The sequence below is a fragment of the Botrytis deweyae genome, assembly GCF_014898535.1.
Source record: "Botrytis deweyae strain B1 chromosome Unknown BDEW_023, whole genome shotgun sequence".
NCBI classification, from domain to species: Eukaryota; Fungi; Ascomycota; class Leotiomycetes; order Helotiales; family Sclerotiniaceae; genus Botrytis; species Botrytis deweyae.
The window spans coordinates 402,962-430,761 of NW_024066230.1; the positions used below are offsets into that span (position 1 = coordinate 402,962).

At 43.2% G+C, this 27,800-nt stretch overlaps 6 protein-coding genes across 6 annotated transcripts; 5 read left to right on the forward strand and 1 right to left on the reverse strand.

Annotated features, from left to right (window-relative positions):
- Nucleotides 1-1,400: 1,400 nt before the first annotated feature.
- Nucleotides 1,401-3,253, forward strand: EAE98_008676 (uncharacterized protein; the record flags this gene model as incomplete). The annotated part of the gene is made up of 2 exons (XM_038956299.1): nucleotides 1,401-2,736; nucleotides 2,793-3,253. 2 exons carry the CDS (start codon nucleotides 1,401-1,403, stop codon nucleotides 3,251-3,253), a joined length of 1,797 nt encoding a protein of 598 aa, XP_038807380.1.
- A 3,452-nt stretch (nucleotides 3,254-6,705) lies between these two features.
- On the reverse strand, nucleotides 6,706-7,812 carry EAE98_008677 (uncharacterized protein; the record flags this gene model as incomplete). Its single annotated transcript, XM_038956300.1, has 1 exon — nucleotides 6,706-7,812. The coding sequence occupies one exon, from the start codon at nucleotides 7,810-7,812 to the stop codon at nucleotides 6,706-6,708; it is 1,107 nt and encodes a 368-aa protein (XP_038807381.1).
- Nucleotides 7,813-11,533: 3,721 nt separating this feature from the next.
- EAE98_008678 (uncharacterized protein) lies at nucleotides 11,534-14,121 on the forward strand (the record flags this gene model as incomplete). Its single annotated transcript, XM_038956301.1, has 3 exons — nucleotides 11,534-11,544; nucleotides 11,665-12,398; nucleotides 12,974-14,121. 3 exons carry the CDS (start codon nucleotides 11,534-11,536, stop codon nucleotides 14,119-14,121), a joined length of 1,893 nt encoding a protein of 630 aa, XP_038807382.1.
- Nucleotides 14,122-20,565: 6,444 nt separating this feature from the next.
- EAE98_008679 (uncharacterized protein) lies at nucleotides 20,566-22,635 on the forward strand. The gene is made up of 2 exons (XM_038956302.1): nucleotides 20,566-21,745; nucleotides 21,804-22,635. The coding sequence occupies exons 1-2, from the start codon at nucleotides 21,491-21,493 to the stop codon at nucleotides 22,332-22,334; spliced, it is 786 nt and encodes a 261-aa protein (XP_038807383.1). The 5' UTR covers nucleotides 20,566-21,490; the 3' UTR covers nucleotides 22,335-22,635.
- Nucleotides 22,636-22,948: 313 nt separating this feature from the next.
- Nucleotides 22,949-23,841, forward strand: EAE98_008680 (uncharacterized protein; the record flags this gene model as incomplete). Its single annotated transcript, XM_038956303.1, has 4 exons — nucleotides 22,949-23,089; nucleotides 23,319-23,463; nucleotides 23,614-23,724; nucleotides 23,777-23,841. 4 exons carry the CDS (start codon nucleotides 22,949-22,951, stop codon nucleotides 23,839-23,841), a joined length of 462 nt encoding a protein of 153 aa, XP_038807384.1.
- A 1,099-nt stretch (nucleotides 23,842-24,940) lies between these two features.
- Nucleotides 24,941-27,173, forward strand: EAE98_008681 (uncharacterized protein; the record flags this gene model as incomplete). The annotated part of the gene is made up of 3 exons (XM_038956304.1): nucleotides 24,941-25,693; nucleotides 25,817-26,281; nucleotides 26,331-27,173. The coding sequence occupies 3 exons, from the start codon at nucleotides 24,941-24,943 to the stop codon at nucleotides 27,171-27,173; spliced, it is 2,061 nt and encodes a 686-aa protein (XP_038807385.1).
- Between the last annotated feature and the right edge of the window lie 627 nt (nucleotides 27,174-27,800).

Sequence of the window (27,800 nt, forward strand, 5' to 3'; positions counted from 1 at the left end):
TTCAATAACCAAATCACAAACAAACACTTTACAAAATGGCAAGTGAAAAATTATTCCACAACTCAAACCCAACCTGGAACTCAACTTGCGACCTTTCCTTATTACTGCGCACAATGCTAACATATTCAACGAGCAGTACCAAATCCCAGAGCCAGGACCTCCCTCGCCATTAAGAATTAGGCTTCCAGTCTACAACTATTTTCATCCTAGAGCTACCTTGGGGTATGATTAACCTCAATACTTATACATACTGGCGCACTTTCTTACAATACTAGCATTAGGTCGCGTTCTTGTGATGATGGCTTGATTATGCATGGCTATGAGGATGGGTATGTACTTTAAATCTTCTCAAAGCATTTTTCTTTTCTCAAAAACAACTTCTTTTGAAGACAATAGTTGGACATTGTTGGAAGTTCTTGTGGTTTCCTCAAACCCCTTTTGCCTTCAATTCCATCATCCAACAATTGATTGGTCCATAGCCGAACTCGGACGCGAGTTTTTTCAACAGTGTCAATTTCAACTCTTTCCTTTGTAGACCGCCTTACTCTACTATTCTGCCTTCTATTCGTCCCAACTTCATTTCATTCAATGTCAAATGTACTAGTTCTACTTTGATGATATATGGCACTCCAAGATTTTTGTTACATGGGAATAGCTTCTTTGATACGCTCATCGCTGCGCCATCAATGAGGCTATTTTGAGCAACACTCGTCTCATCTCGTCAACAGCATTGATTGAGAAGGCTTCCACAGATACATATCATTTATTTACATACATTGGAAATAGTTTTCAAACATTCCTATAAAACACTTTGGACATATAACACATGTTCACGTGAATTTGATATCCCAAATGCCCAGTGAGCATTCCATAGCCATTGTAAAAATACCAATACTTGATGAACATAAATTGAGCAACACATAAAACTGCAGTCGCACGTTTTTGATTTGTTTGCTTTGTCATGGCGATGAATGTTCCCCCGCACTTCATCTCCCGATATCATTATTATTCGTTGTCTTGAATTCACTGGTTCCCTCGGAGACCAAGAGAATCCTCGCATTGATAGAGTGGCTTCTTCCTTTAAAGTTCACTCCCGGATTCATGGTTCCATTTTTCTTCACTTTCAAAATTCATATTATTTCTTCCACTTCAAAGAAAAACTTTTCAGCTAGTGGGACCTACAAACAATATCCCCACCAACCTCGATTACTTTTTTTATCATCCTCCGTTCCGCGGACCCAAGTTCTTCTACCTTCTTTTTTACTACAGCAGCAGATACAAGTCAAATCTCTTTGCGCCTCCCACTTTCTCAATTATTCTGGGGCTCGCGCTCTGTTCCTTTAAACTATACATTCAACTACTATTACTATTATTCACAATCGAAACTACTATCACTAATAATGTCGCTCGTACCTGCTAGATCGCGACCCTCTCGTAAGTCTGGTGAAGCAGACCTTCGGGCCTCCATGAACCGCTCCGAGTCAATGGATCCCACTACTTCGCAGTTCGTTTCATCTCAGCCTAGCAGTCATAACAAGAGAGGAAGTATCTCGGGCAGCTCGGTCTCCCTTACAAGCCCACCACCACCTCGAGGTCATAGAGCAGAGGTCTTCGATAATCGTAATCGGTCACAAAGTCTTCAGGACTGGATGGAAACCAGAATCACACAGATCATCCGAACCGTTCGAGATACCACCTCAATCCCGCAACAAGTACAAGATAACATCGGTGCTGAACTTCAAAAGTTCCTCGTCGATTTCGCGGCCCAGCAAGTCTTCGTCACTCAAAGCGTCGAATTTTACCAGACCAAGCTCCGAGACCTTGAGTCCCAGCTTCAGGAAGCTTACAGTGAGTCGGGTGATGATTCTGGCGAGCCAAGCAAACGCGAATTACTTGCCATCATTGCCTCCCAACGCGAGGAATTACAGTTGAAAGAAAACCAGCTAAACGGAAAGAGAATTCTCTGGCTTGCCTCCCACCCACCCGCGTCTCAACAGAGAGGTGACCCAAATCCACTCGGGCTCCCAAGTCTCAATGGACGATCACAATCGCAACTCCGATTGGAAGCCCCATCGTCCTACAGCAACTCACGTTCCGGATACCGTGGTAGTGGTTCAACATCGATGGCACGCCTGTCAAGAGCTTCGCTAGCTGCGATGGAAAGCGCCGCTGTCGGAGGTCAAGCATCCCCGACCCAAGAGGAGTACAATCGAGTAAAGGCATCCGTGTCCGTAGCAGTTCCTGATAGCGCTTTGGAGAACGTCCAGTCCATCTCAAACTTAAGAAACAATCTTAACAGTGAGACCGAAACAGTTATCAATCATCATCGCTCACAACTTCCACTTGTTCCATACAGAGAACCACCTGCGCATGTTCCGAGTGTTCACGAGATCAGTGTCGCCTTCACAAAAGACTTCAGTGACATCTTTGCTCTGGCCGAAGGATGGGCTCGCACATATTGTTGCATTCCTAACATTCAAGAAGATCGCGCAATTGCTAGCTCGAACCAAGCTCTCTGGAATTACATGACCAAGCTCACCTATAACGATCCTCAGAGTGCGCATAGCCATGTGATGGCCCTTTTGAGCAGCGAAAACACTCGATTCTGGTTTGTCATGAGAATGGCAATGAGTTACTGTTTTGACAATATCATGACCCTCAAGACCTTCGAGCAATACAATAATGGTGTTGCTGCACACCTTGCCAGCATTAGGGAGCAACTTACAGCCAGACCATGTGAGTATTATCTATTTCATGTCGCAATATTACAGTTACTAACATATTACTACCAGTGGCTTCTGCGGAAAAACGCCAAAAGCTTGTCGCCGAGCAATCTGCCGTCGTCAAGTCCGTTGTTAACTCCCCCGATTTCGCGAAATTCCGAAATGATTCGCTCACAAACCACACGAAGCATCTTCGAGACATTCTCGGACCGCTCATGAATGAGGGAACCTCTAAGTCAAAGGCCGGTACTGATCTTGGTGCAATTATCATTGCTTCCATGGATCTCTGTTGCAGAATGTGGACAGCAAAGTTGAGCTTTCAGGTTATCTTTCCCGAACTTCTGGGCAACAAGTTCACAGCTGGCACCATGATCGCCAAGGACCATCCAAGAGATAATCCATATCAGCTACAAACAAAGCAGAAGCGCCTCAAGCTTGTCATGACCCCATCTATTACAATGCGTGATGATAATTCCATTACCATCATCGCAAAGAGCTTGCACAAGGCAAGTGTTCTTCTTATGACCTAAATAGTCTTCGTACAGTACCACGCACAAAATTCTCGCAAATAGATCGTCATCATTTTCAACTTCCGTCATTTTGGTCCGAACTGATGAGCCACTGTCAACATCATCTATTCAGAGTATTTCAATAGCGTACGATACTACCCCTCATCAGCATCGACTTGTTCTTTCCTACGGAAATTTATTTCTCCTGCTCTTCTCTTGTCATCTCTTAGGATTTGCATGACTCTTGTGGGAAATCCATCTTACTACTCTACTCTCGACTTTCATCTTCCCCAAGGTATCTCAGGAGATCCTTCGGTTTACGATCATCTTACTCTTCCCCTTTTCGACCCAAAATATCCACTCACCTACACCCCTTACCAAAAAGTTTCATCCCGTCTTTATTTTCCTAGGACACGCAATTATTCAACCTTCAATTCTTTCATCCGGCGTTCAACATATCTACCCACTTTTTATCGAAGCACCCGTGTCTTTTCTCCAATCCGACATACAATTTTCAGCAACCTTCGATTTGTACAACAGTTTCCTATCAACGCCTTCACTTTAACCTTTACTCGCGCGCGCATTCTCGATTGGGAATCCAAACTTGGCGGCTCGATGATTCAATTTTCCTCTGGATCCGATGTTTTCCTCCTTCTCTCTCGATGAGGGTTTCAATTTCCATAAGATATAGGATTTGATGATTTGTCTTTACTCTCGACACTTCAATCGTCAAAACTCTATTCTAATCAACGACAATCATATGGAAATAAGACACATCTAGATACGAACGACGATATTCATCTCTACTTTTCGATCACACATATTTCTCTCCTTGGGATGAAACACTAAACCTTCTTTTTCCAATTTTATGTCTTCCAATCTGATTTTCTCTCCTCATACTTTACACATGCGGAAAGATTTCTAGATGCGGTGATGGAAGACATGAATACTCGAACCAGATAGTTTTCTTTCATTCCTATCCCGTAATCTACTTATGTATTTTACCGGAAGGAGTAAGATATCTTCGATCCTCTCGTATTCCACGAAAATTCTTTTCTTCTTTCCTTATTTTTCTTTCTTTTCTTTTCTCTTCTCTTCTCTAATGATTCAAGCAAGCCGGGAAGATGGACGAATGAATGATAGCGTGAATCATTCAGGCTACATATCTTAGTCTAGTTGCACGGTCAAAAAAACCAAAAAGTTTCATGAGTTTTTCTTTCTCTACTGTGGGTACTGCGAATTCTGGTGTGTGTTTTTTGCATCGCGTTTCTTCTGCGTCGACAAGTTTTGAGCTCGTTTGGACATTTCTGAATGGGCTTGGGTTTAGAGGAGGGTGCAGAATTGGGCATGGTATGGCTTGGGTAGTAAGCAGATTTGCAGAAACTTAGTGAGAGGATAAATCAACTTTTTGTTTTATTTTGTTGGTGTTGTGGATGTGATGTGATGTGATGTAATGTGCATGTATTTGAAATGACTTGGTGATGTGTATGTGAGATTAACTGCGATATGGATGTTACTCTGATGTTATGAAGAATCATCAAGCAAGTCTAACATCCACACCGATGCATCTCTCCTTAAACTTGTCCTACTTATTATATTCATGTATCTCTATGCTTCTTTGACCGCTGACTCCTAACTCCACACTAAATGTTGTAAGCAGTGAATCTACAACCGTAAGCATAACCACAATCACTATTACAAGCTCTCCACACCTCTTCCTCCTTTTCTCTCCACCTTTCCTCTCCTCCTCCTCCCAAAATCAAATCCCGGCACGCATATACTTCCCCCCCTTCTATCTTCCCTCTCTTTCTATCCCCCTACTATTTGCTACAAACTAATAGTACAAAACATCCACCGCTATTCTAGGTAGAATCTTAGATTCAGAAATATCCACTCACATTCATATCGCATATCCTATGCCACATTCACACATCATATCACATACCTAGGTATCACAAGCAAGCAAGTGAATACAAATACAAAATGTCTACCTACCTACTGTTCACCCACTTATCTACAAACATCCAACCATCCGACCATCCAACCATCCAATCATCATACAATCTCCACACCACTTCTGAGCCTACCTATCTAGGTATCTAAGGTATGGATCTATACCAAGAATTTGAAAATGACGGGTTGAAGCAGCTTAAATATCTAGGTGAGTGGATGGGTGGATGGATGGGTGGATGGATGGGTGGTATTTATCAATCTCAATCTCAATCTCAATCTCAATCTCAATCTCAACAATAATCCCTAACATTTCCAAGTTTTTTCACATCCACATTCACATCCACATCCATATTCACATTCACAGTAATAACAATAGTAACAACAACCCTACTCTAGAAGCACCTAGAAATAACAAATACAAGAAAGATACAACTGCATCTGCAGCTGCAGCTAATTTTGATAAAGTCAAGTTGTATAGATATCTATCTATCTATTTATCTATCTACCTACCTATCTATTTATCTATTTACCTATTTAGTATCTCACGGATTCATATCATAGATTATAGATTATAGATTATAGATTATAGATTATAGATTATAGATTATAGATTATAGATTATAGATTATAGATTATAGATCATAGATTATAAATATGAAAATGCAGTAGAAGAAGAAGAAGAAGAAGAATTATTCATATTACCAGAAACTCCTATTACCAGAAACTCCTATTACCAGAAACTCCTATCCTATCCTCTCCTATCCTATCCTATCACATTCATAAGAAACTAATGCTCAGAGCTCCAGCTGCTCTAGATACCTATTCATTGTATATACTTCATTCATGCTACAAACAAGTAAACTATCTTCATCTTCATTATCTTCATCATCAATAGTAATATCAATAGTAAACTATCAAAGCATGAAAGTATGAAAGCATTACTCAATCACTAATAACTAGGTAACGGTACCTAGACTATAGAAAACCCAAGTCAAATTAAATCAAATCAAATCAAATAAATTCAACAGACCTAGGTATATATATATATATATAATATATACACACATAAATACATATACATCCACATATACACACACACACACACACACACACACACATATATACACACACACACACACACACAAACAAACACATAATGCCAAACTTAAAGAATACTCATTAAGGATTAAAAAGTACCTAAACCGACCTCTCTAATAAGAAACCAGGTGAAAAATTCATCAAACCCAGATGACGATGCAAACCAGCACGATATTCTCGAGTGTTTCCACGAGTGATTCCACGAGTTTTCTTTTACCCTAACGCCTTTCAGTCCCGCCAATATCATAAAAAACACACGTACACACATGCCATGCGCGCAAGAAAGTGAAGCTAGCTATGTGAGGAAAATAAATAAAATGTACAGAGAAGCAAAGAGATGGGTTGAATGCTGTAGAGCAGCCAAGTTGACGAGCCAAGGATGAAGAAACAAGAAGAAGAAAAGGGAAAGAGAAGCAAAACCATTAATTCCTGGGAATTTCTCCACTCGCAGGTTTATGATCAAGTCTCTTGATAATCGCACCCAACACCGCCTTGACGATTCCATCCCCCGTCAATCCCGCTTCGGTATCCCTTCCATTCCACGTAACAGTATCGACCATATCTCTAATCTTATATCGATGCTCCAACACATCATCCAGATCCTCCAGGGCTTTTTTGGCCTCTGCCACTTTTCCGACCTGGAAAAATTGAATGCCCACTTGCGTGAGCGGCGCATCGAGATCATCGAGCTCGCGAGCTACTTTGACGATTTCCGATTCCGGGTCATCGGAAGCCGCGCCGTCGGTAATGACGATGAGGTTTAATGGTTTGACTTCTCGTCCTGCTTTGAGCTCTTTCTTGGTTCGCTTCATGTAGGGGGAGAGGATGTCTCGGATGCGTTTGCCGGTGGGGGTTATGCCTTGGGGTTTGTCTACGATAGACCATACTTCTTCTACTGATGCTGCGTTTTGGATGTTGTAGTATCCGGTGCCAGCGACGCCTTCATTTTCGTTACCCTTGTGTTTACTTTTGTGGTTCATGAAGTAAACGTCAATGCCATCAGCATCGTAGGTAGTAATGATTGGTGCTATAGTTTGAAGGGCGATGAAAACTTGTTCCCAAGCTGTAGGGTGAGTGTACCATCCCATACTAGTAGAATCATCGATGAGAAGGACTGTATCGAATGTAGATAGGAGAGCATAAGGTGACCCATCAAGGTCATGTTGTGGGATAGTTCCCGCAGTATTTGGAACTGTAGAAGAGTGGCGTGATGCGAAAGTGTTGCTGCTGTAGAATGTAGGGGAATTATTCTGAGATGTAGAAGCATTTGTGTATGCTGTGGAAGCGTTACTGTAAGGCGCAGGAGCATGATTGTACGACGGAGATGTCTGGTTGTACGAAGTGGGTGATATTGGAGATGAAGAAGTATAGGCTGGTGGAGGAGCATTATCTGGAATTCCTCTTGGGAAGGATAATGGACTTTTGGATGGTGCGGTGCTCTTTGAACGGCCTAGCTTATCGCGGATACTACCCAACAAACCGCTCTTACGTTTGAGGTCACTGCCATGGTTTTGAGAATTAAAAGACATGATGAAGTTGTTGAACGTATCAAAGTTGTGTACCAGAATAGGAAGGTGGGGTGTAAGATGTCGTAGATGGGAAGATGGTAAGGCTGAAGATCTTTAGAAACGCGTGTTTGGGTGTAACGTGATGATGACTTGCAACTTCTCTGTCTGTCCTGTGCTATGTGGTATGAATGTTTTTAATTGGTGCCCAACTTGACTTGACTCGTGAATGTTGTGAATGTTGTGAATGTTATGAATTTATGAAAATGAATTCAAAATGGCCAACCGGCCAGTAAGTACTTATTATATTTCACAGTAACATTCCTCGTATATCACTAGCGCTGTGTATCTAGGTAATATCAGGAATTAGACTTTGAATCTGCCCAGGCGAAGTAAAAGCTATTAATCAGTTCTAACACATAACAATATTACTAAAACAATTAATCTCATTTAGTTACCCGATATCCGAACATCAATGTCATTAATATATTTGACAAAGTTGTTTGATATACATCTGAGGAGAAATAAGATTGTTTGAAATGAAAGTCGACAGTATGTTTGAGCTTCGAGTGATATCATTGGTTCGATTAGCATCCTAGCGTCTGTGAGAAAGGGCGCAGTTTGACTTCGCCCAACCACAGTCTCAACCACAAGATTTCAACTCTTGTCACCATTTCTCAATAAGGCAACGTCGGTACAAGGCTGTGTACGCCTTTCAATACGACAAAAGAATGTTTGTGCCGATGAACCGGTCCCAAGCACCCATCACTCACCTCCTTATATTTCCCAAGCCGCCGGGGATCTACCTATTCGCACGTTTTCCCCACGATATTGAACCATGAGGTAAATCAACCCAAATGATAACTACCGGGTGGCTTGGCATCAAAAATTCGTGCAAAAAATGCAGGAATGTTGCAGTATGATAAAGGCTATAAGTTTTATTGCCACAATATAATGCACTGCGACTTCTTTAATCTAAGGCATTTCTCTTGACAGAAAGGTCATGTATCCTTATGATCTTGTCTTGTGGATGAGTGTAGGATGATACATTCCTTGAGGAAGGTTGGAGTAAGATATTAGGCCCCGAAGGCTACAAGCAAAATATTACACCAAGCCTCAATCTTTGATTTCAAGATGCCAGCAAGGCGTTAATGGGAAAATTGGTTTGTTACTGGGTGACTCGTCAACTTTTTTGTCAAAATACAGAGAGACTGACCCGAGTTATTACAGAGGCTCATCAATGTCTTTCGGTAAGACTGCTTGAATACATGTGGCTAGAGTGGCAGATGGCTCATAGATGTGGCACAAAATGTCAGACCAGTGTCAGATTTCGATGAGTCAAGTTGATGAGGCTCAATTTCTTCTCCGAGTCAAATCCGGTGACTGTTATGTCTTTGCAGGACAAATTTTCGCAGACCAGAAGATTCTATTCCAAGAAGTAATGTGGGTTCGAAAAGTTCCAGGCTGATACCCTTTCTTGTGAAATATGGTGGCAAATAAGTTTTCGAGTTTTCCCTTGGTTTCTTTGGGTACCTAACGAAGCTTGGAAGACTTGATAGGAATCTCAGGTCTCTTGAATTGCAGCGATTTAGATGATGTAGGGAACGAGAGGGGTAGAGGGGTAAAGATCCGGCGGCTATTGCAACATCAATTCTAAAGCGTTCTCCACTGTCAGGGGATTTTGCCGCCGAAGCAATGGATTGGGGGTGGCAAAGTGCTGGCGGCAATTTTGTGATACGTTTTTAAGTTGGTGTGGGTGATCAGATCAGAGAATGGTCTTGGTACATTGGGTAATGCAGGTAAGTCAGGTAGGGGTCGGAAGTTTTTTTTGTTTGTTTCTAATTCTGCAATGTACCTTGATATGGTGCGGCTTCAAGGTAAGGAAGGACACCTACGAATATAGTAAATATATTCTGGTATTTTCGGACTAATAATATTGTGCAATATTCAGAGCATACTTCGTAGTAAAATTTCCCCCTTATTCGTTATCCAGACTGCAGTGTAGTTTGTTTTGATGATCAATATACGGGATTTTATCTGATACATCGGTATACTAGCAAAGATTGTACAGGTTTCGCCCATATATTATTATCAGGTTATCACAGAATATACACAGATTCAAACCCTTTTTAGTATCAGGAAGGAATTAGGGGAGAGGTGTATATTGACAGGTGGTGATTTATTGAACTAAGCTGGGACATTGCATGAGGATAGTGTATAGCACGGAAAAGGTACATTGATGGAATGCAAGATAGCGACAGGAATAGGAAGGATATTGACAGGATATGAGATATTGAAAAGAGGAAGTATACTGAAGTATACTGAATGGAAATAGCACATCTAAAGAGAGTTGATGCATTGAATAGAGAAATGCTATATTGGCAAGATGTGATATGTTGAATGGAAATGATACGTCGTCTAGATACCTAGTTCAACTTCTGATATACTGTACATACTGTATGCAGCGTACACCCTCAATCCATAGCCCTTCAAGAAGTTCTCCAGAGTCCAAAGTTCAAACTCACTCCCTTCACTTTGGTTGCCCTTCACAACCAAATAATGACACCACTTTTCATTATCATTATTGACTTGCCGATATAAAAAAGTCCTATCCTATCAATTGATTGTGACGTGATAAGTATTTGGTGGGGCTAACCTTACACCTTTCTGAATTGCGACAGTCACTGTCACTGTGAATTGAATTTTGCGACGAGATCAAAAAAAGGTATCAACAATCTTGCTTCTGCATCGAGTGGAGCCATAATGAATACGATATGATGTACCTAGGTATTATCGAGTGCAGAGTTATGAAGTTACCAGTACCATGAAGTAGAAACTCCAAGTATCAAGATTTCATCCGTTTCGTGAACTTTCTCTCTGTCAAATTTGAGTGGAGATACTAGATAGCTACCTACCTAGTCCTTTAATCAATAAATCTGGGCAAAGTAAAAAAGTTAGACTGGGCGACGTCATTGGGCGGGAAGGCGGTAGAAGACGGTAGAAAAAGAGAAAGGTCAGAAAAAAAAGGTTGGTTAGTGTTACCTAGTGCTGGTGGTTCTACCTATGAGGCTATGAGGCTGTGATGTGACAAACCTCCTACCTTACCTAATCAATCTATTGAGAGGCAATCGGGCAAAAAGAGAGAGAGAAGCATGAAAGAAATGGAATGGATGGATGTATCTGTATCAACAAAAATATCTTCATAATACCTACCTACCTAGTAATATTCATTCAATACCGACTAAAATTCAAATGCTCTGAGATGGATACATCAACAACACCATGTAAATGATATATCCAATGTAAATGATATCATCCTCTTCCGTCGATAACTATGTCCACCCGTAATTAAAAATTAAAAATTAAAAATTACAAATGGTAATCAATTCGAATCCATCCCATCCATCCATCCATCCATCAATCTAAAAGATTCTTTCCATCTCCATGACAAAGTAGAAGCTGGTGGTGAATTCTAGAGCTTCCCACCGCCTTCTCCTTTCGTCCATATCCACCGCTTTAAGGCAAAGAAGATTCTGGAATCGAAGCTGCTGGAATCGAACTTTTCGCTTTAAAAGTCTCACAGTCAACCCAACTTTTTCATTCTGCATACTTCTCAAACAACCCTTTTTAAAGATACCACTTTTGCAACGACTCTTCTTCTCCATTTTCATTCAAAAGCGATCAAAGAAGTTACGATACTTCGACTATTAAATTCACATAACACACACAACTAGATTAATACAAGATGGCTCCAGCGTAAGTGACTCCATTCCATCAACCCCTCCTTCAGCCTTACACGCACGTCTAGTTCTAGCTAGAAGCTGGAAGGTCAACAACACCAACCACCACAAACAGATGTACTAACATGTCTCCTAGTATTGGTATCGATTTGGGAACTACCTACTCTTGCGTAGGTATCTTCCGTGATGACAGAATCGAAATTATCGCCAACGACCAAGGAAACCGTACCACTCCTTCCTTCGTTGCTTTCACAGATACCGAGCGTCTGATCGGAGATGCCGCCAAGAACCAAGTCGCCATGAACCCAATCAACACTGTCTTCGATGCCAAGCGTTTGATTGGTCGCAAGTTCGCAGACTCTGAGGTTCAAGCCGATATGAAGCACTTCCCATTCAAGGTCATTGACCGTGCCGGAAAGCCAGTCATCGAGGTTGAGTTCAAGGGAGAGAACAAGCAATTCACACCAGAAGAAATCTCTTCGATGATCTTGGTCAAGATGAGAGAGACTGCTGAGGCTTACCTCGGAGGAACTGTCAACAACGCTGTCGTCACTGTTCCAGCTTACTTCACCGATTCTCAACGTCAAGCCACCAAGGACGCTGGTCTCATTGCTGGTCTTAACGTTCTCCGTATCATCAACGAACCTACCGCTGCTGCCATTGCTTACGGTTTGGACAAGAAGATTGAGGGTGAACGTAACGTTCTCATCTTCGATCTTGGTGGAGGAACCTTCGATGTTTCTCTTTTGACTATTGAGGAAGGTATCTTCGAGGTCAAGTCTACCGCTGGTGACACTCACTTGGGTGGTGAGGACTTCGACAACCGTCTTGTTAACCACTTCGTTAATGAATTCAAACGAAAACATAAAAGTTTGTTTTACCCTTTCTTTACTGTTATCTTCTTCCCCTTTCCCCCCAAATTCCCCCCCCCTCGCCAGTACTTTCAATTGTCAAGAATAGTTGAGACATTGAAAACTTTTGTGGGAATGGCAATTTCTACAGCGATATTTCCTTACCTTACAGCTCCTTTCATTTGTCTAGCATAGTCTAGAGATGTGAAATTCATCTGTCATCTATCATTGTGACATTTGAGGGTGTTGTGAGAAGGATGTATTGCTGGAAGATTTCGCTTCCACTTCAGAACTACTTTCAATTGTCAACAATAGTTGGAACATTGAACAGTATGCTGAGGCAGCAATGACTTTGCAATACTTTCAATTGTCAACAACAGTTGGAACATTGGGTAGTATGCTCAGGCATCACTCACATTGCAATACTTTCAGTTGTCAAAAATTGTTGGAACATTGGGTAGTATGCTGAGGCATCACTCACATTGCAATGTTTTCAATTGTCGAGACTTTTTGAGACATTGAAATACTGGATATCACCAAGTCACTTTTTTTCCACATTCTTCATTTACAATATGCTAACATACTATTTTACAGAGGATCTTTCTTCCAACGCTCGTGCCCTCCGTCGTCTCCGCACTGCTTGCGAGCGTGCTAAGCGTACTCTCTCTTCATCCGCACAAACCTCCATCGAAATTGACTCTCTCTTCGAGGGTATCGATTTCTACACCTCCATCACCCGTGCTCGTTTCGAGGAACTCTGCCAGGACCTCTTCCGTTCCACCACCACCCCAGTCGACCGTGTCCTCGCTGATGCTAAGATCGACAAATCCAGAGTCCACGAGATTGTCCTTGTCGGTGGTTCTACCCGTATCCCACGTATCCAAAAGCTCATTACCGATTACTTCAACGGTAAGGAGCCAAACAAGTCCATCAACCCTGATGAGGCTGTTGCATACGGTGCTGCTGTTCAAGCTGCCATTCTCTCTGGTGACACTTCTTCCAAGTCCACCAACGAGATCCTCCTTCTCGATGTCGCGCCATTGTCTCTCGGTATTGAGACTGCTGGTGGACAAATGACCAAGCTCATTCCAAGAAACACCACCATCCCAACCAAGAAGTCTGAGGTCTTCTCTACCTTCTCTGACAACCAACCTGGTGTCCTCATTCAAGTCTTCGAGGGTGAGCGTCAACGCACCAAGGACAACAACCTTTTGGGTAAATTCGAGCTCACTGGTATCCCACCTGCACCACGTGGTGTTCCTCAAATTGAGGTCACCTTCGATCTTGATGCCAACGGAATCATGAACGTCTCTGCTCTCGAGAAGGGAACCGGAAAGTCCAACAAGATTGTCATCACCAACGACAAGGGTCGTTTGTCCAAGGAGGATATCGAGCGCATGTTGGCTGAGGCTGAGAAGTACAAGGCTGAGGATGAGGCCGAAGCTGAACGTGTCGCTGCCAAGAACGCTCTTGAGGGCAAGGCTTACCAAATCAGAAGCTCCTTGTCTGAGGCTGACCACGAGCTCTCCAAATCTATCCCAGACCCAGCTGCCAAGGCTGAGTTGCAAGCCAGCGTTGACAAGATCGTTGCCTGGGTTGATGAGAACCAACAAGCTACCAAGGAGGAGTACGCACAACAAGAGGCTGATCTTGAGGCTGCCATCAAGAAGGCTACTGCCGGTGGAGCTGGTGGAGCCGGTGGTGAACCAGCTCAAGATGCTGAGATCGAGGAGGTCGACTAAATGTTTTCTTTTTTTTATCCTGACGAATTTCCTTTACTCTGCATATGATAATACCTCCACACACGATGGTTATTGGGTGTTTACTGGTTTTTTTCTATTGTGGTTAGATTTGCGGTTGTTTTCTACATCGGAAAAGCCGGTGTTCTCAATGTATTAAAGCTTTAAATAGGAGCACAAAATATAACATGATTAAATAATATTTGACTTGTTCCACAATGAATTTGATGTGATTGATCAGTGCAAGACATCACCTTGAAGATGCATATTGATTGGGTCATTGTCTAAATTCGTAAAATATACTTATGATTGTCGCCTATCTCAGACAATAGATTGTCAATTCCTAGGCCCTTTTCCTTTTATGTATCTATTTTCTTTTGAGCTTTTGCACTGAAGTTCTTTGTGGCAGTCAACACATCCAACTTTTAATTGTCGCAAAGCTTTTCAATAATGAATTGGTTGTCTAGCTTCTTGCGTGTACCTTGAAGTCAAAGAATTGAGCTGTGCTTGACTGACCTATTTGTGAGTTTCTTGAATTTCTTGAGTTTCTTGAGGTCTTGGGAGTGGGCGTAGTTTAGTGTAGTTAATGGTCAGGGATTGGGTTTGTGATTTGTTTTGTGGTTTGTTTTCTTGGGAGGTAGAGAGGGTTTGGAGGGATAGGTTTGAAGTGATGGGTTGGTTGATTGGTGTTGTGTGTGTGTGTGTGTGTGTGTGTGTGTGTGTTCTGGGGTTTGGGGGTGGGAGAGGGGGGAGTGGAGTTTTTCTTTCAGAAGCTTCTGATGGATGGATGGATGGATGGATGGATCTTTTCAAAGCTAGTTGGAGAACTGGATTTTATGTCTTCGCTTCTTCTCCTCTCCTATATCTCCTACTATGTACACCTCCTTCCTTTTCCCTTGTTTCATTACCTCTCCTCGCTTACTTTCCTTTTTCTACCCGTCTTTTTACTTCTACTCTCTCAGATCCCCCCTTCACGAGCCACTTCACTCTCACTTCTCTCCTTTTCTACCCCGCTTCTTACTACCCTCTCTCACTACTCTTCGCTTCCTCCTTCCCTTCTTTTCCTTCCCTCTCATTCCCTCTCTCATTCCCTCTCTCATTCCCTCTCTCATTCCCTCTCTCATTCCCTCTCTCATTCCCTCTCTCATTCCCTCTCTCATTCCCTCTCTCATTCCCTCCTCATTCCCTCTCTCATTCCCTCTCTCACTTCCCCTCATTTTACCCCTCACAACCCCTCTCACTTCCCCTCTTCTTACTACCCCCACCACCCCACCACCTCTCCGCTCCTCTCATTCCCTTCTCTTTTATACTTCCTCCTTACTCTCCTTTCTTTCTTTTACTCTTTTATCTCTCTTTCATCTCTTGCTTTCCTATTTCTACCCCTCTTCTTTTTCCCCCTTCTCCTATTACTCTTTTCCCTCTCTTCTTCCTTTCTATTACATTCCCCTCATATTCCTTCTTTTCTATCCCACCTTTTTCATCCCTCTTTCCTCTCCTTTCTCTCCTCTTACTACTTCCCTTTTTGTTTCTTTTTCTCTCGTTACCCCTTCTTCTCTTCTATTACATTCCCCTCCTACCCCTCCTTTTCCACCCCCCTTTCACTTCTCCTCTTTTTTACCCCTCTTCCTCCTCCTCTCGCGTCCCCTCCTTTTCTACTCCTCATCCCACACCCCTCCTCTCCCCCCTCTTCCCACTTATAACCCTTCTCTTTCCAATACCCATTTCCAACCCTCCTATCTCCTACCTCCTATCTCTCTCATCTCTCATCTCCCACTCATCATACCCACCTACCTCCCCACTATCTCACCCGCCGACCCAACAAACCCCAAATTACCCCTCTTCTCAAATCTCCACTCTTTCACACACCTACACACCTACTCCCCTATCTTTCTATTCCTTTTCTTTCTGACCTTGTTGAGGAAAACGTGAGAGCGCGGCGGCGGCGGCGGGGCGGCTGGCGGCGGCGTCGGGGCGGCGCGGGGCGGCGCGGCGGCGGCGGGGCGGCGCGGCGGCGGCGGCGGCGGCGGGGCGGCGGCGGGGCGGCGTGCGGCGCTGGGCGGCGGCGGCGGCGGCGGCGCGGCGGCTGCTCGGCGGGCGCGGCTGCGGCGGCGTCGGCGGCGGGCGGCGGGTGCGGCGGCGGCGGCGGGGGCGGGCTGCGGCGGCGGCTGCGGCGCTGCGGCGCGCGCGGCGGGCTGGCGGGCGGCGGCGGCGGCGGCCGCGCGCGGCGCCCGACATCCGGGGCCAGAAGCATGAAAGCAGGATCTTGGAAGCAGCCATTGAAGCGGATGGGCCCGAGTGCCGGGCAGAGGCCCCGAGAGGGAGTGAACAGAAGAACAAAGAACACTCACAAGAAGAAGAACAAGAAGAAGAAGAAGAAGAAGAAAGAAGACGAAGAGAAGTCGAAAGATATAACAACAACAACAACAATAACAACAACAATAATAACAATAAGAATAACAACAATAATAATAACAATAATAATAATAATAATAACAACAATAACAACAATAATAATAACAACAACAATAACAAAATTATTTTAAATTAAATCAAATCATCTCAAATCATCTTTCTATATCTCTTATTCCTATTCCTCATTTCCCACCACCAATCCCCTTCTTCCCTCCACATCCCTTCTCCAGTTCATCGCTCGCAGCCCTCCTCTCAAATCTCTCACATCTCAAATTCCAATTCTCCATTCCTCTCAAGGCAATGTTCTAAAATTCTCTGTTCATCTTACTTATATAAATACATCCCGAATATATCTTTACACCACCTATCCAAGCTCTAATCCAGATAGATATCTCCGCAAAAGCAGAAAAACAAACAAACAAACAAACATACAAATATACAAACATACAAACTATACCCACACTCACACCCATCAATCCTCTCCCCCCTTTCTCTCTATCCTCTATCCTCTATCCCAACTCTTACAATACATACCCAAAACCCCAAAGAACTAACTAACTAACACACTCACCCACCCACTCACCGAGTAATCTCCAGAAATCTTAGAGATATTGGATTGTTTATATTAGATTAAATGGTTAAATAATTAGTATTTAGTATCTAATATTAAATATCAAATATCAAATATCAAATATCAAATATCAAATATCAAATATCAAATATCAAATATCAAATATCAAATATCAAATATCAAATATCAAATATCAAATATCAAATATCAAATATCAAATATCAAATATCAAACATCTAAATCTACATATAGTCTTAGCCTTCATTATTTATCTATTTAGAAATCGCAAAATATACGGACGAATGAATAAATGGATGGATAGATGGATGGATAGATGGATAAGTATATACCCATTCTAATCTCTTCATTTCCTCCTTCCCTCCTGCAATCTAATCTCTCTTTTCTTTCTTCATCCTCCCCATCTTCTCCCCCTCCCTATCCTCCCCATCTTCTCCATCCTTTCCTCCTCCCCCCTCCTCCCTCTCCTCTCCTCTCTCAGGTATACATACATACATACACACCACTTCCACGAATCAACTCACTATGTGTACTACGTACCCCACACCTGAACCCTCTGCAAATAACGAACTTTTTCTTTTCACTCCTATGATTCTAGTAGATAGTGATGTGGGGGGGGGGGGGGGTTGCGTTTACTATATTACATGATTTAAGTTTGGGGTTGAATTGGAAATGCAGGTGGGTTTATATGAATTTAAATTTGGATATAAAATTGACATTAAACCAATCACAAGTACATTTCCACAAGAGAGAAAACTTATAGGATTCAAGATATTGGGGTTTAAGTTTGAGTGTGAAATAGATGGAGAGCATAGGATGAGTGTGGGAATCGTAAGAAAGAGAAGGGATAGTGTAAGAAGTGAAGATAAGAGGGATTTGATGTTAGCGGTGGGTATGGAAGGTGATCTGATTATTCGGTGTCTTGATGTTTGAGGGTCATTTGGTTGGATTGTCTTTTGGTAGATGTGTGTGATACTTATCGCCCTTTTTGTTGTTGTAGAGAGAGGAGAGTGCAAAGGAGGAGAAGGAGGAGGAATATGGACAATTAAGGAGTAGTGAGGGGAAGAGAAGAGAAGAGAGTGGATCTGTGAAGTGATAACCAACGCTGTGATTTCATTTCTCATGATAAAATGAAATATTGGAAAGCAGTAAAGAAAAACCTTCTGAACAAGAAACATGATCGCAAATACTATATACTCATCTCCAAGAAGAATCCTGACTCCTAGTACCTAGTATCCGAAACAAGTATTTCATTCTTCCTAGTCAACGTAGGCATTGAGAGATGATAGATACAATTCTTTTTTGCCTGCTTTTCGCAGTTTATATTAGAGGGGAATAAAGACTAATATCATCTCTTCATTCTCTTGATACAATGGTATTTCGAAGCTAAAGGAAAGGGAACGTATTTCCTTTAGAGGAGAAAGATTAAGAGATATTGATATGCTTCCTAACAACCCTTCGATGGAACCACGTGTGAAATAGATGAATTTCTTTTGAATAAAATGAAATACTAGAACACTTTTCATTTCTTGATAAATTTAGCTGCTGAAACTGAAGGAACCATAACTGAACTGTTGATGAAGCACACTAGATATATTTTCTGGCAAAGCATACGATATAGTAGAGGGGAAGGTGTGGAGAAGGTAGTGGAGGAAATATGCAAATCATGCACCTCACACAGAGTTGGTGACAATAGGATGAAAGGAGACGCTAAGATAAGTAAGAAGATCTATTCAGAAATCCTTACACTGGAGGACATCTTTTTTCAAAAGAAAATAAATAGGTATTGATTGGGAACTTGTGTGTTTTGTTTTTCTGGATGAAATTGAGGTTGGACCTTGGGTGGTGGAACTTTGATGAATGACGACATAAATTTTATGTACTTGTTGATAAGGAGATCAATAGTTTTGATATCTTTTGGGGGGTAAGGGGAGGGTAGGATGGGGATGGGGATGGGGATGGGGATGGGATATCTGAAAGCCTTTGGATTTTTTGGTAGATCAAGACGTGAATGATTTGAGTTCAAGAAAGATGATAAGGTTAATGTGCTCTCCCTCACCACCTGTCCAATGGTACAAGAGAAGAACATTTTATCCATGTTTCAATCTTGGATATAGATTGGGATATGGATATTATAGATTAGCATTTGAAAATCCCTCAGGTGGTTTGGGCTTCACCGGCTTCAGTAGTTGAATTCGATTTTCGACGAGGGAAAAGTGGACGATGTTGAGATGTCACTCTTGCTCGAGTCTTGTATCGAGCCCACGTGCTCAGTCTTGTATCGAGTCCACGTGCTCTGAGCCGAGTTGGAAAGGAAAATAACTGATGACATTGTCATTTCATTCTTTTTGGATAGCTAGAATTGGATCTTTGAAAGCTCTAAACATTGCATTGAATAAGGTATCGCAAGCTTTGTACTCATTAGAGAGCAGGATGGTTAACATTGCTCTTCCTTTCGCCAAGTCGGATTTTGGATGTTGGGATAGGATACCTACTAGGTAGGTAGGTAGGATAGATGAAAAAACGTGATTTGGATTGTGTCAAATCTCAGCTCCAGAGTAAAATCCACTTCTGTGCGTTGGACGGTATGAATCGCACATCATAGCAAAGGAATGTGAAGGATCGAAGTCTCTGAGACCATAATCACATCCGACTTGGAAATTCCTCGAATAAGGTGTTTCCTTGGGCACATAAATATTACCTAATGACACTCGTAATATGCATTGAGACTAGGTGATTTGGTTGGTGGTAGATAGTAGATAGTAGATAGTAGATTGTCCGTTGTTTGTACTGCCTGTGCAGACGGTCTTGCCTTGCATTGATGTTGCTAATCCAAGTACAAGTGAGTACGTTCCTAGGTAGGTGTAGCGATGACATGGTTTTGTATGGAGAAGATTGCAAGACATGGGATTGGGAGAAACGCTTGTATCCGACTGGTCTGGTGTGGAGGGTATACCTCCGTAAAGTGTTTAAAGAGAGAACCGAGGGAGAGGTACAAGTAGGGAGATGGAATGATTGGGAGAGCAAAGGGAGAGCAAAGGGAGAGCAAAGGGAGAGCAAAAGGAGAGCAAAATGAGTGAAAAGCCCTTATTTGGTGTATATTATGTCGATTTGTTGTTGTTGTTGTTATTGCTGTTGTTTGTTGTCGTTGATGTTATTTGACAATGAAGTTATTGATCCTAAATTGTGTCGAATTTGGATGATCAGGTTGGGCTGTCAAGTGGTCACGTCAAGTTGGTTCTTAAAGTTTACCGTAGTGAGGGTGAAGTGATACATAGCAAAAGCTTATTAATACGACGGATTGGGCTGTGATGACTAATACTACCGCCCGTACTCAAGTTGACCATGCCTACTTGGTAGAGGTGTACTAGACGGTACCGAATGATTGGATTCTCGTATCCTCTCTCCGTCCCTACACCTAAAAACGTCTAGAAGACCAAGACAACCGACGACAAGGTGACAAGGTGACAAGGTTATGATTCTAGAACTTGTTCAGCCTTCCATCTTCCATCTTCCAACAATCATAACTCTCGTAAAAGGAAAGAGGAAAGAGGAAAGAGGGAAAAGGGAAAAGGCAAAACAAAAGGCAAAATCGACAATATCAGCCTAAGGTTGGAATGAAGAAAGTCCTTCTCTTCTTCACACACACGACGCCATAATTCTTACCAATTGAATTCTCTCTTAAAATCCCCCCAGTCAACGAGCCAGCCAGCCAGCCCAAAGGAAAATCCCCAAAAAACAACAACAACAAAACTTCTCTCTCGAAACTTTCAACGCCCGCCAGATCATCCATTCATTTTCCCAATCACCAAAATTTCTCAAAATCATCCAAGCTAAAGCATTGCATGCGCGCTTCCACCAATCATTCATTCAATTGAATTGGAGATCCAATCCCCTCTTCCATAGAGCCAAGGTATCTGCCCCCGCTATCAGAACCTAGCTTGTCATTATAGGAAAAAGCGTGGAAGGGTCCAACTCCATTTTTCCCACTCCTCTTACCGTTCCGTGGCGATTACTGCGACTGTGGTCTCACGCTTGTAGCACTTCTATCCATTCACATACTGATATCCATTTCCCCTGCTTCTTACACAAATAACTCCTCCGTACCAGTCAACTACCTACCGGTTGCATTCAAACTTCTGCTGCTTTCCGACCCACACCTTCTGAAAGACCCTATCATACCAAAAGCGGATACAAGATCTCTTCCGGTAGGCAGTTCGACAATAATGTCAATCAAGTAAGTAAATAGTCGTCTCTTATGGTTTCTGTAGTGCAGTATTTGATTGCCGTCACTTTCTTCTTTGCTCTCTTCATTCTCAATTCTATCTTCTCTTTCTTTTTCTTGTCTGTTTTGCCTTCATTTTCTCAATCATGTATGCTTTTCACCAAGAACAGCATCTTTATGCCTTGCATATGGCACAAGAAGAAATGCTAAAATCTACCCGTGAAAAAAGTTGGGTAATGACCTCTCACGAGGCTGGATTCGTCAAACTTCCCAATGAACGAATTCTTTATACTTCACCCCCTCGAACGAGTTTACAAATTTCTACGACGACTACACCTCCTGGCGCAGAGCCATATTCAGCCAAAAGTGACGCTGGGGTTGTTTATATCAGTAACCAACGAGTAGGTGCATCTATTCTGCTTTTCGCATGTTGGGGACTATTTACTGATTCCCATGAAGATAATTTATCTTCCAAGTACACCTACCCCCGAACTTCAATCATTTTCCTCGCCAATTCTCAACTTGCAAGATAGTTATGTTCGTGCGCCATTCTTCGGCGCCAATTACTGGACTGCTCTCTGCAAGCCGGTCTCGGGAGGTGGAATTCCTCCAGACTATCCATCGGTTGAGCTCAAGATGACATTCAGAGAAGGCGGGGCTTTCGATTTTCATTCTTGCTTGGAGCAAATAAAGGACCGTCTATACCAAGTTTATAGTGTCGCACGCGAACATGGGGGAAGGGGAACGAGTGGAGTAGATTTGGCGAACATGGATTTAGAGCAATTACCTGCCTATGAAGCTGCGACAGAGGTTGCAGATGAGGCACCTGAGGTAGCTCGAGATAGCGGGGTAGCAAGCACAACTGGAAGTTCACGGCCCGAGACCTTCACCGCGCCAGCTGAGCCCCCTCCAGATTATGAAGAAGCACAAGCACAAGCCGTTTCGGTGGACCTGGATCAGCGATTACGAGAGCAGGCCGAGAGACAATGAGAGGGGGTAAGCGACATATATAGAATGCTGTGTTACATTTGTTTTGTTACATCGGGTGTTACGAAGTCATGAATAAATGAATACTGGGAAGGTAGGACATCTATGGAGGGGGGAAAGGCGTTCTTCTATCACAAATTTGCACATACGATTTGGCACGGTCTATGATCAGAAATGGGGCTATAAAGCAGCACTGCAATGGCGTTTTGAGAGGTTGATGGTAAATTGCTTCAAGATGGAATTGATGTCTAAAATAGTCTGAAATAGCTAGTATATCATGAGAAATGAATAAAAAATTGAAAAATGGTACCAATTAGCAATCGCGTTGTATGTTTTGTAACTTATTCATCGACCTGTGTACTTCACACAATTAATCAATCAATGATATGAGATTTTGCACTGATGATAAATTTCGAGTTGATGTCGGAAAAACCAGGAACCAAATTTCATCGACCAATCAAATCCGACCAATTGCAACTGAGGCCTCAATTTTGGCGAGGATCATTTCTCATCCGACACGCTGGATTTTGACCCGTATCAGATAGTATTCTACCACCAAGACCACAACACACTCAACGTTCTACAATTGGTTTGAATCCCCGAAATCGATTGTAAAGATGGGTTTCTTCGACAGCTGGAGCGATCTTGTATCGGCTGCTACACCATGGAGTCAGGCAGAGGCTGAGGCCGTTTCTGGAGGTTCGAGTACGGAGAAGACTCCTGCGCAAAAGGATGACGGTGGAGAGGGTGAGGCAAAGGTACGTTTGGTTTCGGCCTTTGATTTTGAGTCTGCCGGAGAATTTGTTAGAGATTTGGATGTGGAGTTGGGGATGAGGCGGGAAAGAGGAAAAGGCAAATGGAAGGAGGGGGACAACATACTTTTTTGATGTGTGCGGGGGTTTCGGATTTTACTGGCTGGATGGGGAAGACCTGGAAATCGTCATTTATACTTGGACTGGACATGTGCTGACTCAAGATTGTGTACAGGATCCATCCGGAGCCACTCCAGACAAGAGAGCAGCCAAGGACGCTGAAGAGGAAGAGTCAAAGGATGAGGAGCCTGAAGAGGAAGAGGAAGAGGAAGAAGAGGAAGAAGAAGAGATGGTTGATCCAAAAGATAAGATTGAAGAGGGTAGGTTTCTATATTTATATGTTGGTCTAGATTTTGGGTAGAGAAGGGAAATTTTAACAACTGCATTTCATGCGGAGAGCTTGGGATTTCCTGAAACTGCTTCAGGTCTACAGTCACTTTATTGTGGGAATAGAAGCTAATTTTCAACAGAATGTAAGGAATCAGCAGCTTGTGCTCCTTCTAAGCACCACTACGACGAGTGTGTTGAGCGAGTTACAAGTGGCAAGGAACAAACCCCAGGCGAGGACTGTGTTGAAGAGTGTATGTACTCTACACTCCCATCCATCCCTAGCTACTAACACACAAACTACAGTCTTCCATCTCGCACACTGCGCCACTGCCTGCGCTGCCCCTAAGCTCTGGAACACTCTCAAGTAAATCCAAGCTCGACTACCTAGTACATCACGGAATTACGCACAAAACATGAATCAACTTTTTAGATGACGGAGAGGGAAGAAGGGAAGAAGTTAGAGGATGGCGGAATTGTACAAATATGAAACCAAAATCCGTTCTTGAGCACTGCATTGCATATCAGATCAGATCTCCATTTTTCACCGAACGCATTGCATGTAGTATAGAAAAGGAATCGTTATAGAACTGACTTTGGTTCTCTTTTATGTTTTATTCTTTGGATTCTGGAATTTGTGCTTGATTTTATACCTCCTAATCATGTTTGGATTTGGAATTCTTATCATTTCGGATCTTTTTCTTGGGTGACAAAGTAATTTTACAATCACAAGCAAAACTCATCGACAAAAATACCTGTACACATACTCAAATGCCTAGGTACTCTCTTCACCACTCTATCTCTCACGCGGGTTTTTTCTCAATTCGGGAAACAGATAGATATTCATACTTCGGCGCTTTGTATACATTCGGATAATGGATAATTGCATCCCGGTCTCGTCCCTGTTTTTGAATGTACCGTACCACGAGACCTTATCTTTTGGTCCATTCAGAGGGGGTGGAATGTTATGTGTACACTGTTTCTTACGTGCGAGCATGTGAGCTTGGATTGTATAGCCAATGATAATTGGATGTGACATGATGTATCAATATGGGTGATATGGATGTACACCATACACGAGTCGATATACCTGGGTGAGGGAGGAGATGGAGGGGATGGAGGGGGTGGAGGGTTGCATCCCCTCTTTGGCTATCTGGTTTGTGGGATAAGTAGATAGGGTTCCAGGTTTTCCAATCTTCTTTGACATGAAGGTTGTATACTGTTGCACGGCAAACTTGTACTTGTACTTGTAACTTCTTGTTCACGAAGTAGAATAGAAGAGGGAAATACTTCCTTCATCGAGCTTATTGATCGGCATCCCCTCTGTCTTAAAGTCCTACTCGTGCACCTGATACATCTCCACACCAGCGGAAGTCAAACATTCGGAAGATTGACTTAGATAACCGAATTCTAGCGGGCCCCGCCAAGCTTATCGTTGCGCGTACGCTGGGTTGATTGGAAGGAAGAAGGATGGAGGTGTCGACACAATTGAATTCGAATGGATTGGAAAAAAGTGTAGATGAGAAGACGGAGAGGATTAGCAATAGCGATACGGATAGAGACGAGAAAGTTTACAGCGACGAGGAAAAAGATCGGAAGATTGGATGTAAAGAAAATAGAGGAGATAGCGCGGATAGTATTGAGGAATATACAGGAGATTTGGAGAAGGGGAGAGAGAAAGAGAAAGAGAAAGATAGAGCGCCGGGAGTAAATAAAGAGGAGGATCTGGGAATTGGAGAAATTGGAACAATTGAGAAGGGGGAGAAGGAGAGGAATATCGAGAAGGAGACGCATCTTTACCACGGTATGCCGATAGGCTGGACGGCAATGAAAGATCCACGCGGAAAGCCGAAACAGAAGTCTAAATATAAGACGGGGGAGAGAACGAATGGGACGAGTACGCAGAGGGGTATGTCGAATACGGAGATAGCCAAAGGGCAGGAGAATGGGGGGGAGGGGAGAGGAGTAGAAGAAGAAGTTGAAGATATAGATGATTTGGATTTGACGGAATTGAATAGCGGGGATGAATTATTGCCGGATGAGGAGGAAGGGGGTGTAAGGAGGGGTGGAATTGGTGCGGATGGAGCTGCAGATGAGGGGCTGCGGAGAAGAAGTTCGGAGCGTCATGCTGTGGGTTCGAACGCGGGGAACTTTAGGGTGTATAAGAGGAGGTGGTTTGGATTGGTACAATTGGTTCTTTTGAACATTATTGTTAGTTGGGATGTAAGTGATGCTAGAGAATTTCATATTGTTTCGACTGCATTTTGACCAATTTCTGGGGAGATTCATGATTCTGTGTCTATCTAGTATTGTGGTTGCAGATGTGCTAATTGTGGATTCGTACAGTGGTTAACCTTCTCTGCGAGCTCGACGACGGTTTCGCAATATTACGATGTCTCCGAATCCGCGATTAATTGGCTCAGTACCGCTTTCCTCTTTGCATTCGTGCTGGCTAGTCCGTTTGTTATCTACGTGCTTCATCATGGAGGACCTAAACCTGCTATCGTCATTTCTTCCGTACTTTTGCTACTGGGGAATTGGATACGCTATGGGGCTACAAGATCGGGCCCGCATGGAAATTTTGGAGGAGTTATGTTTGGGCAGATCTTGACGGGAACCGCTCAACCATTTGTATTGGCAGCGCCGACGAGATATTCGGATTTGTGGTTTACGAATCAAGGGAGAGTGGCTGCGACGGCGGTAATGAGTTTGGCGAATCCTTTTGGAGGCGCGTTGGCGCAATTAATTGATCCATTTTGGGCGGGAAGTGTGGGGAGTATACCGAATATGGTGCTTTATATTGCTATTATTGTAAGTTTGTGCAGTCACCTTTGCTTCTACGATGCTAATCATCATATAGTCCACCATAGCGACCATCCCATCCTTCTTCATCCCCAAAGGACCACCAACGCCCTGTTCCGCATCCTCAGAAGAACCAAAACATGCCCTGGGCGCCTCCCTTCGCTTCCTCCTCCGCTCCCCTGAATTCTACATGATGATGTTCCCCTTTTGGTTCTACGTCGGCCTCTTCAACAGCATCTCCTCCCTCATCAACCAAATGCTCTCACCGTATTCCTTCTCCGAAACCGACGCCGGCATCGCGGGCGCCCTTCTCATCGTCGTCGGTCTCGTCGCTGCCGCCGTCACCTCCCCCCTCATCGACCGCACCAAATCCTATCTCCTCGCCATCAAAATCCAAATCCCCATTCTGGGAATCTGCTACCTGGCTTTTACGTGGGCGCCCCAGACTCGCAGTCTCGCGGCCATCTATACCATTCTGTCGCTTCTGGGCGCGGCAAGTTTTAGCTTGGTGCCCGTGGCCCTGGAATATTTAATCGAGATCACGCATCCGGTTTCGCCCGAGGTGACGAGCACGATTGGTTGGTCGGGGGGGCAGTTGCTGGGGGGCATCTTTATTATTGTGAGTGATAGGTTGAGAGCGGGGGGTGTCTCGGATGGGTCCCAGGATGATGGGAGTGTGAGGCCGCCGGGGAATATGTATAATGCGTTGGTTTTGCAGGCGGTGTTGGCGTTGGTGGTGGTGCCGTTGCCGTTGGCGCTGGGGTGTTGTGGGAGGGGGAGGGGGGTGAGAATGAGGAGGGTAGAGGCGGATAAGGTGGCTAGTGGGAGGAGGAGAGGAGATACGGATGTGCATGTGGATGCAAATACGGGGACAGAGGGTGGGGAAGGTGTACTCACGTAGGGGTTTGGTGTATATGCTGGTTCATATTGTATTTTGTTTTCGAAAGGGAATAGAGGGGCTGGGAATAATATTTGGATACCAGTTCCAGATCCCAGCTTTTGTGTTTGGGTCTCTGGATTCATGGAAACACATCTATCCTTGGATAGGTAGCAAAGCCATAGATAGGAATCTATGTATTTGTATTTGGAAATCCCGAATACAGTGATCGAAATGAGAATTTCAAATTCACATTTCTTATATTCATATTCGGATTCGGATTCATTTTGAATTTCATTTCCAACCCTATATTTCTGGAAAATGATAGTGTATCTTACATCTTGACATGTTAATATTAATATAAATCTATAATCCCCCTAATCCTATTCACAATAAAGATTCCTGAGATAATCTTACATAACATACACGTGTGTGTATGAAGAGATCTTCATTTTCAACTCCTTCATATTTATTGGATTTCTATCTCGGAGTCGGAGTCTGAGGGGGAGAGAGGTTGTTGTATTTACATTTACATGTAAGATCTTATGTATCTTACATGGATCTATTTTTATAAATCTCAAACCTCAAACCCCCAACCCCCAACCCCCAACCCAGCGCTCGAGAAATCAAAACTCAAACCCACTGCTCCCA

Coding starts and splice junctions, on each gene's coding strand:
- EAE98_008679 (XM_038956302.1), top strand. CDS start 21,491: ATGTATGCTTTTCACCAAGAACAGCATCTTTATGCCTTGCATATGGCA. Junction 21,746..21,803: donor TTTATATCAGTAACCAACGA/GTAGGTGCATCT, acceptor ATTCCCATGAAG/ATAATTTATCTTCCAAGTAC.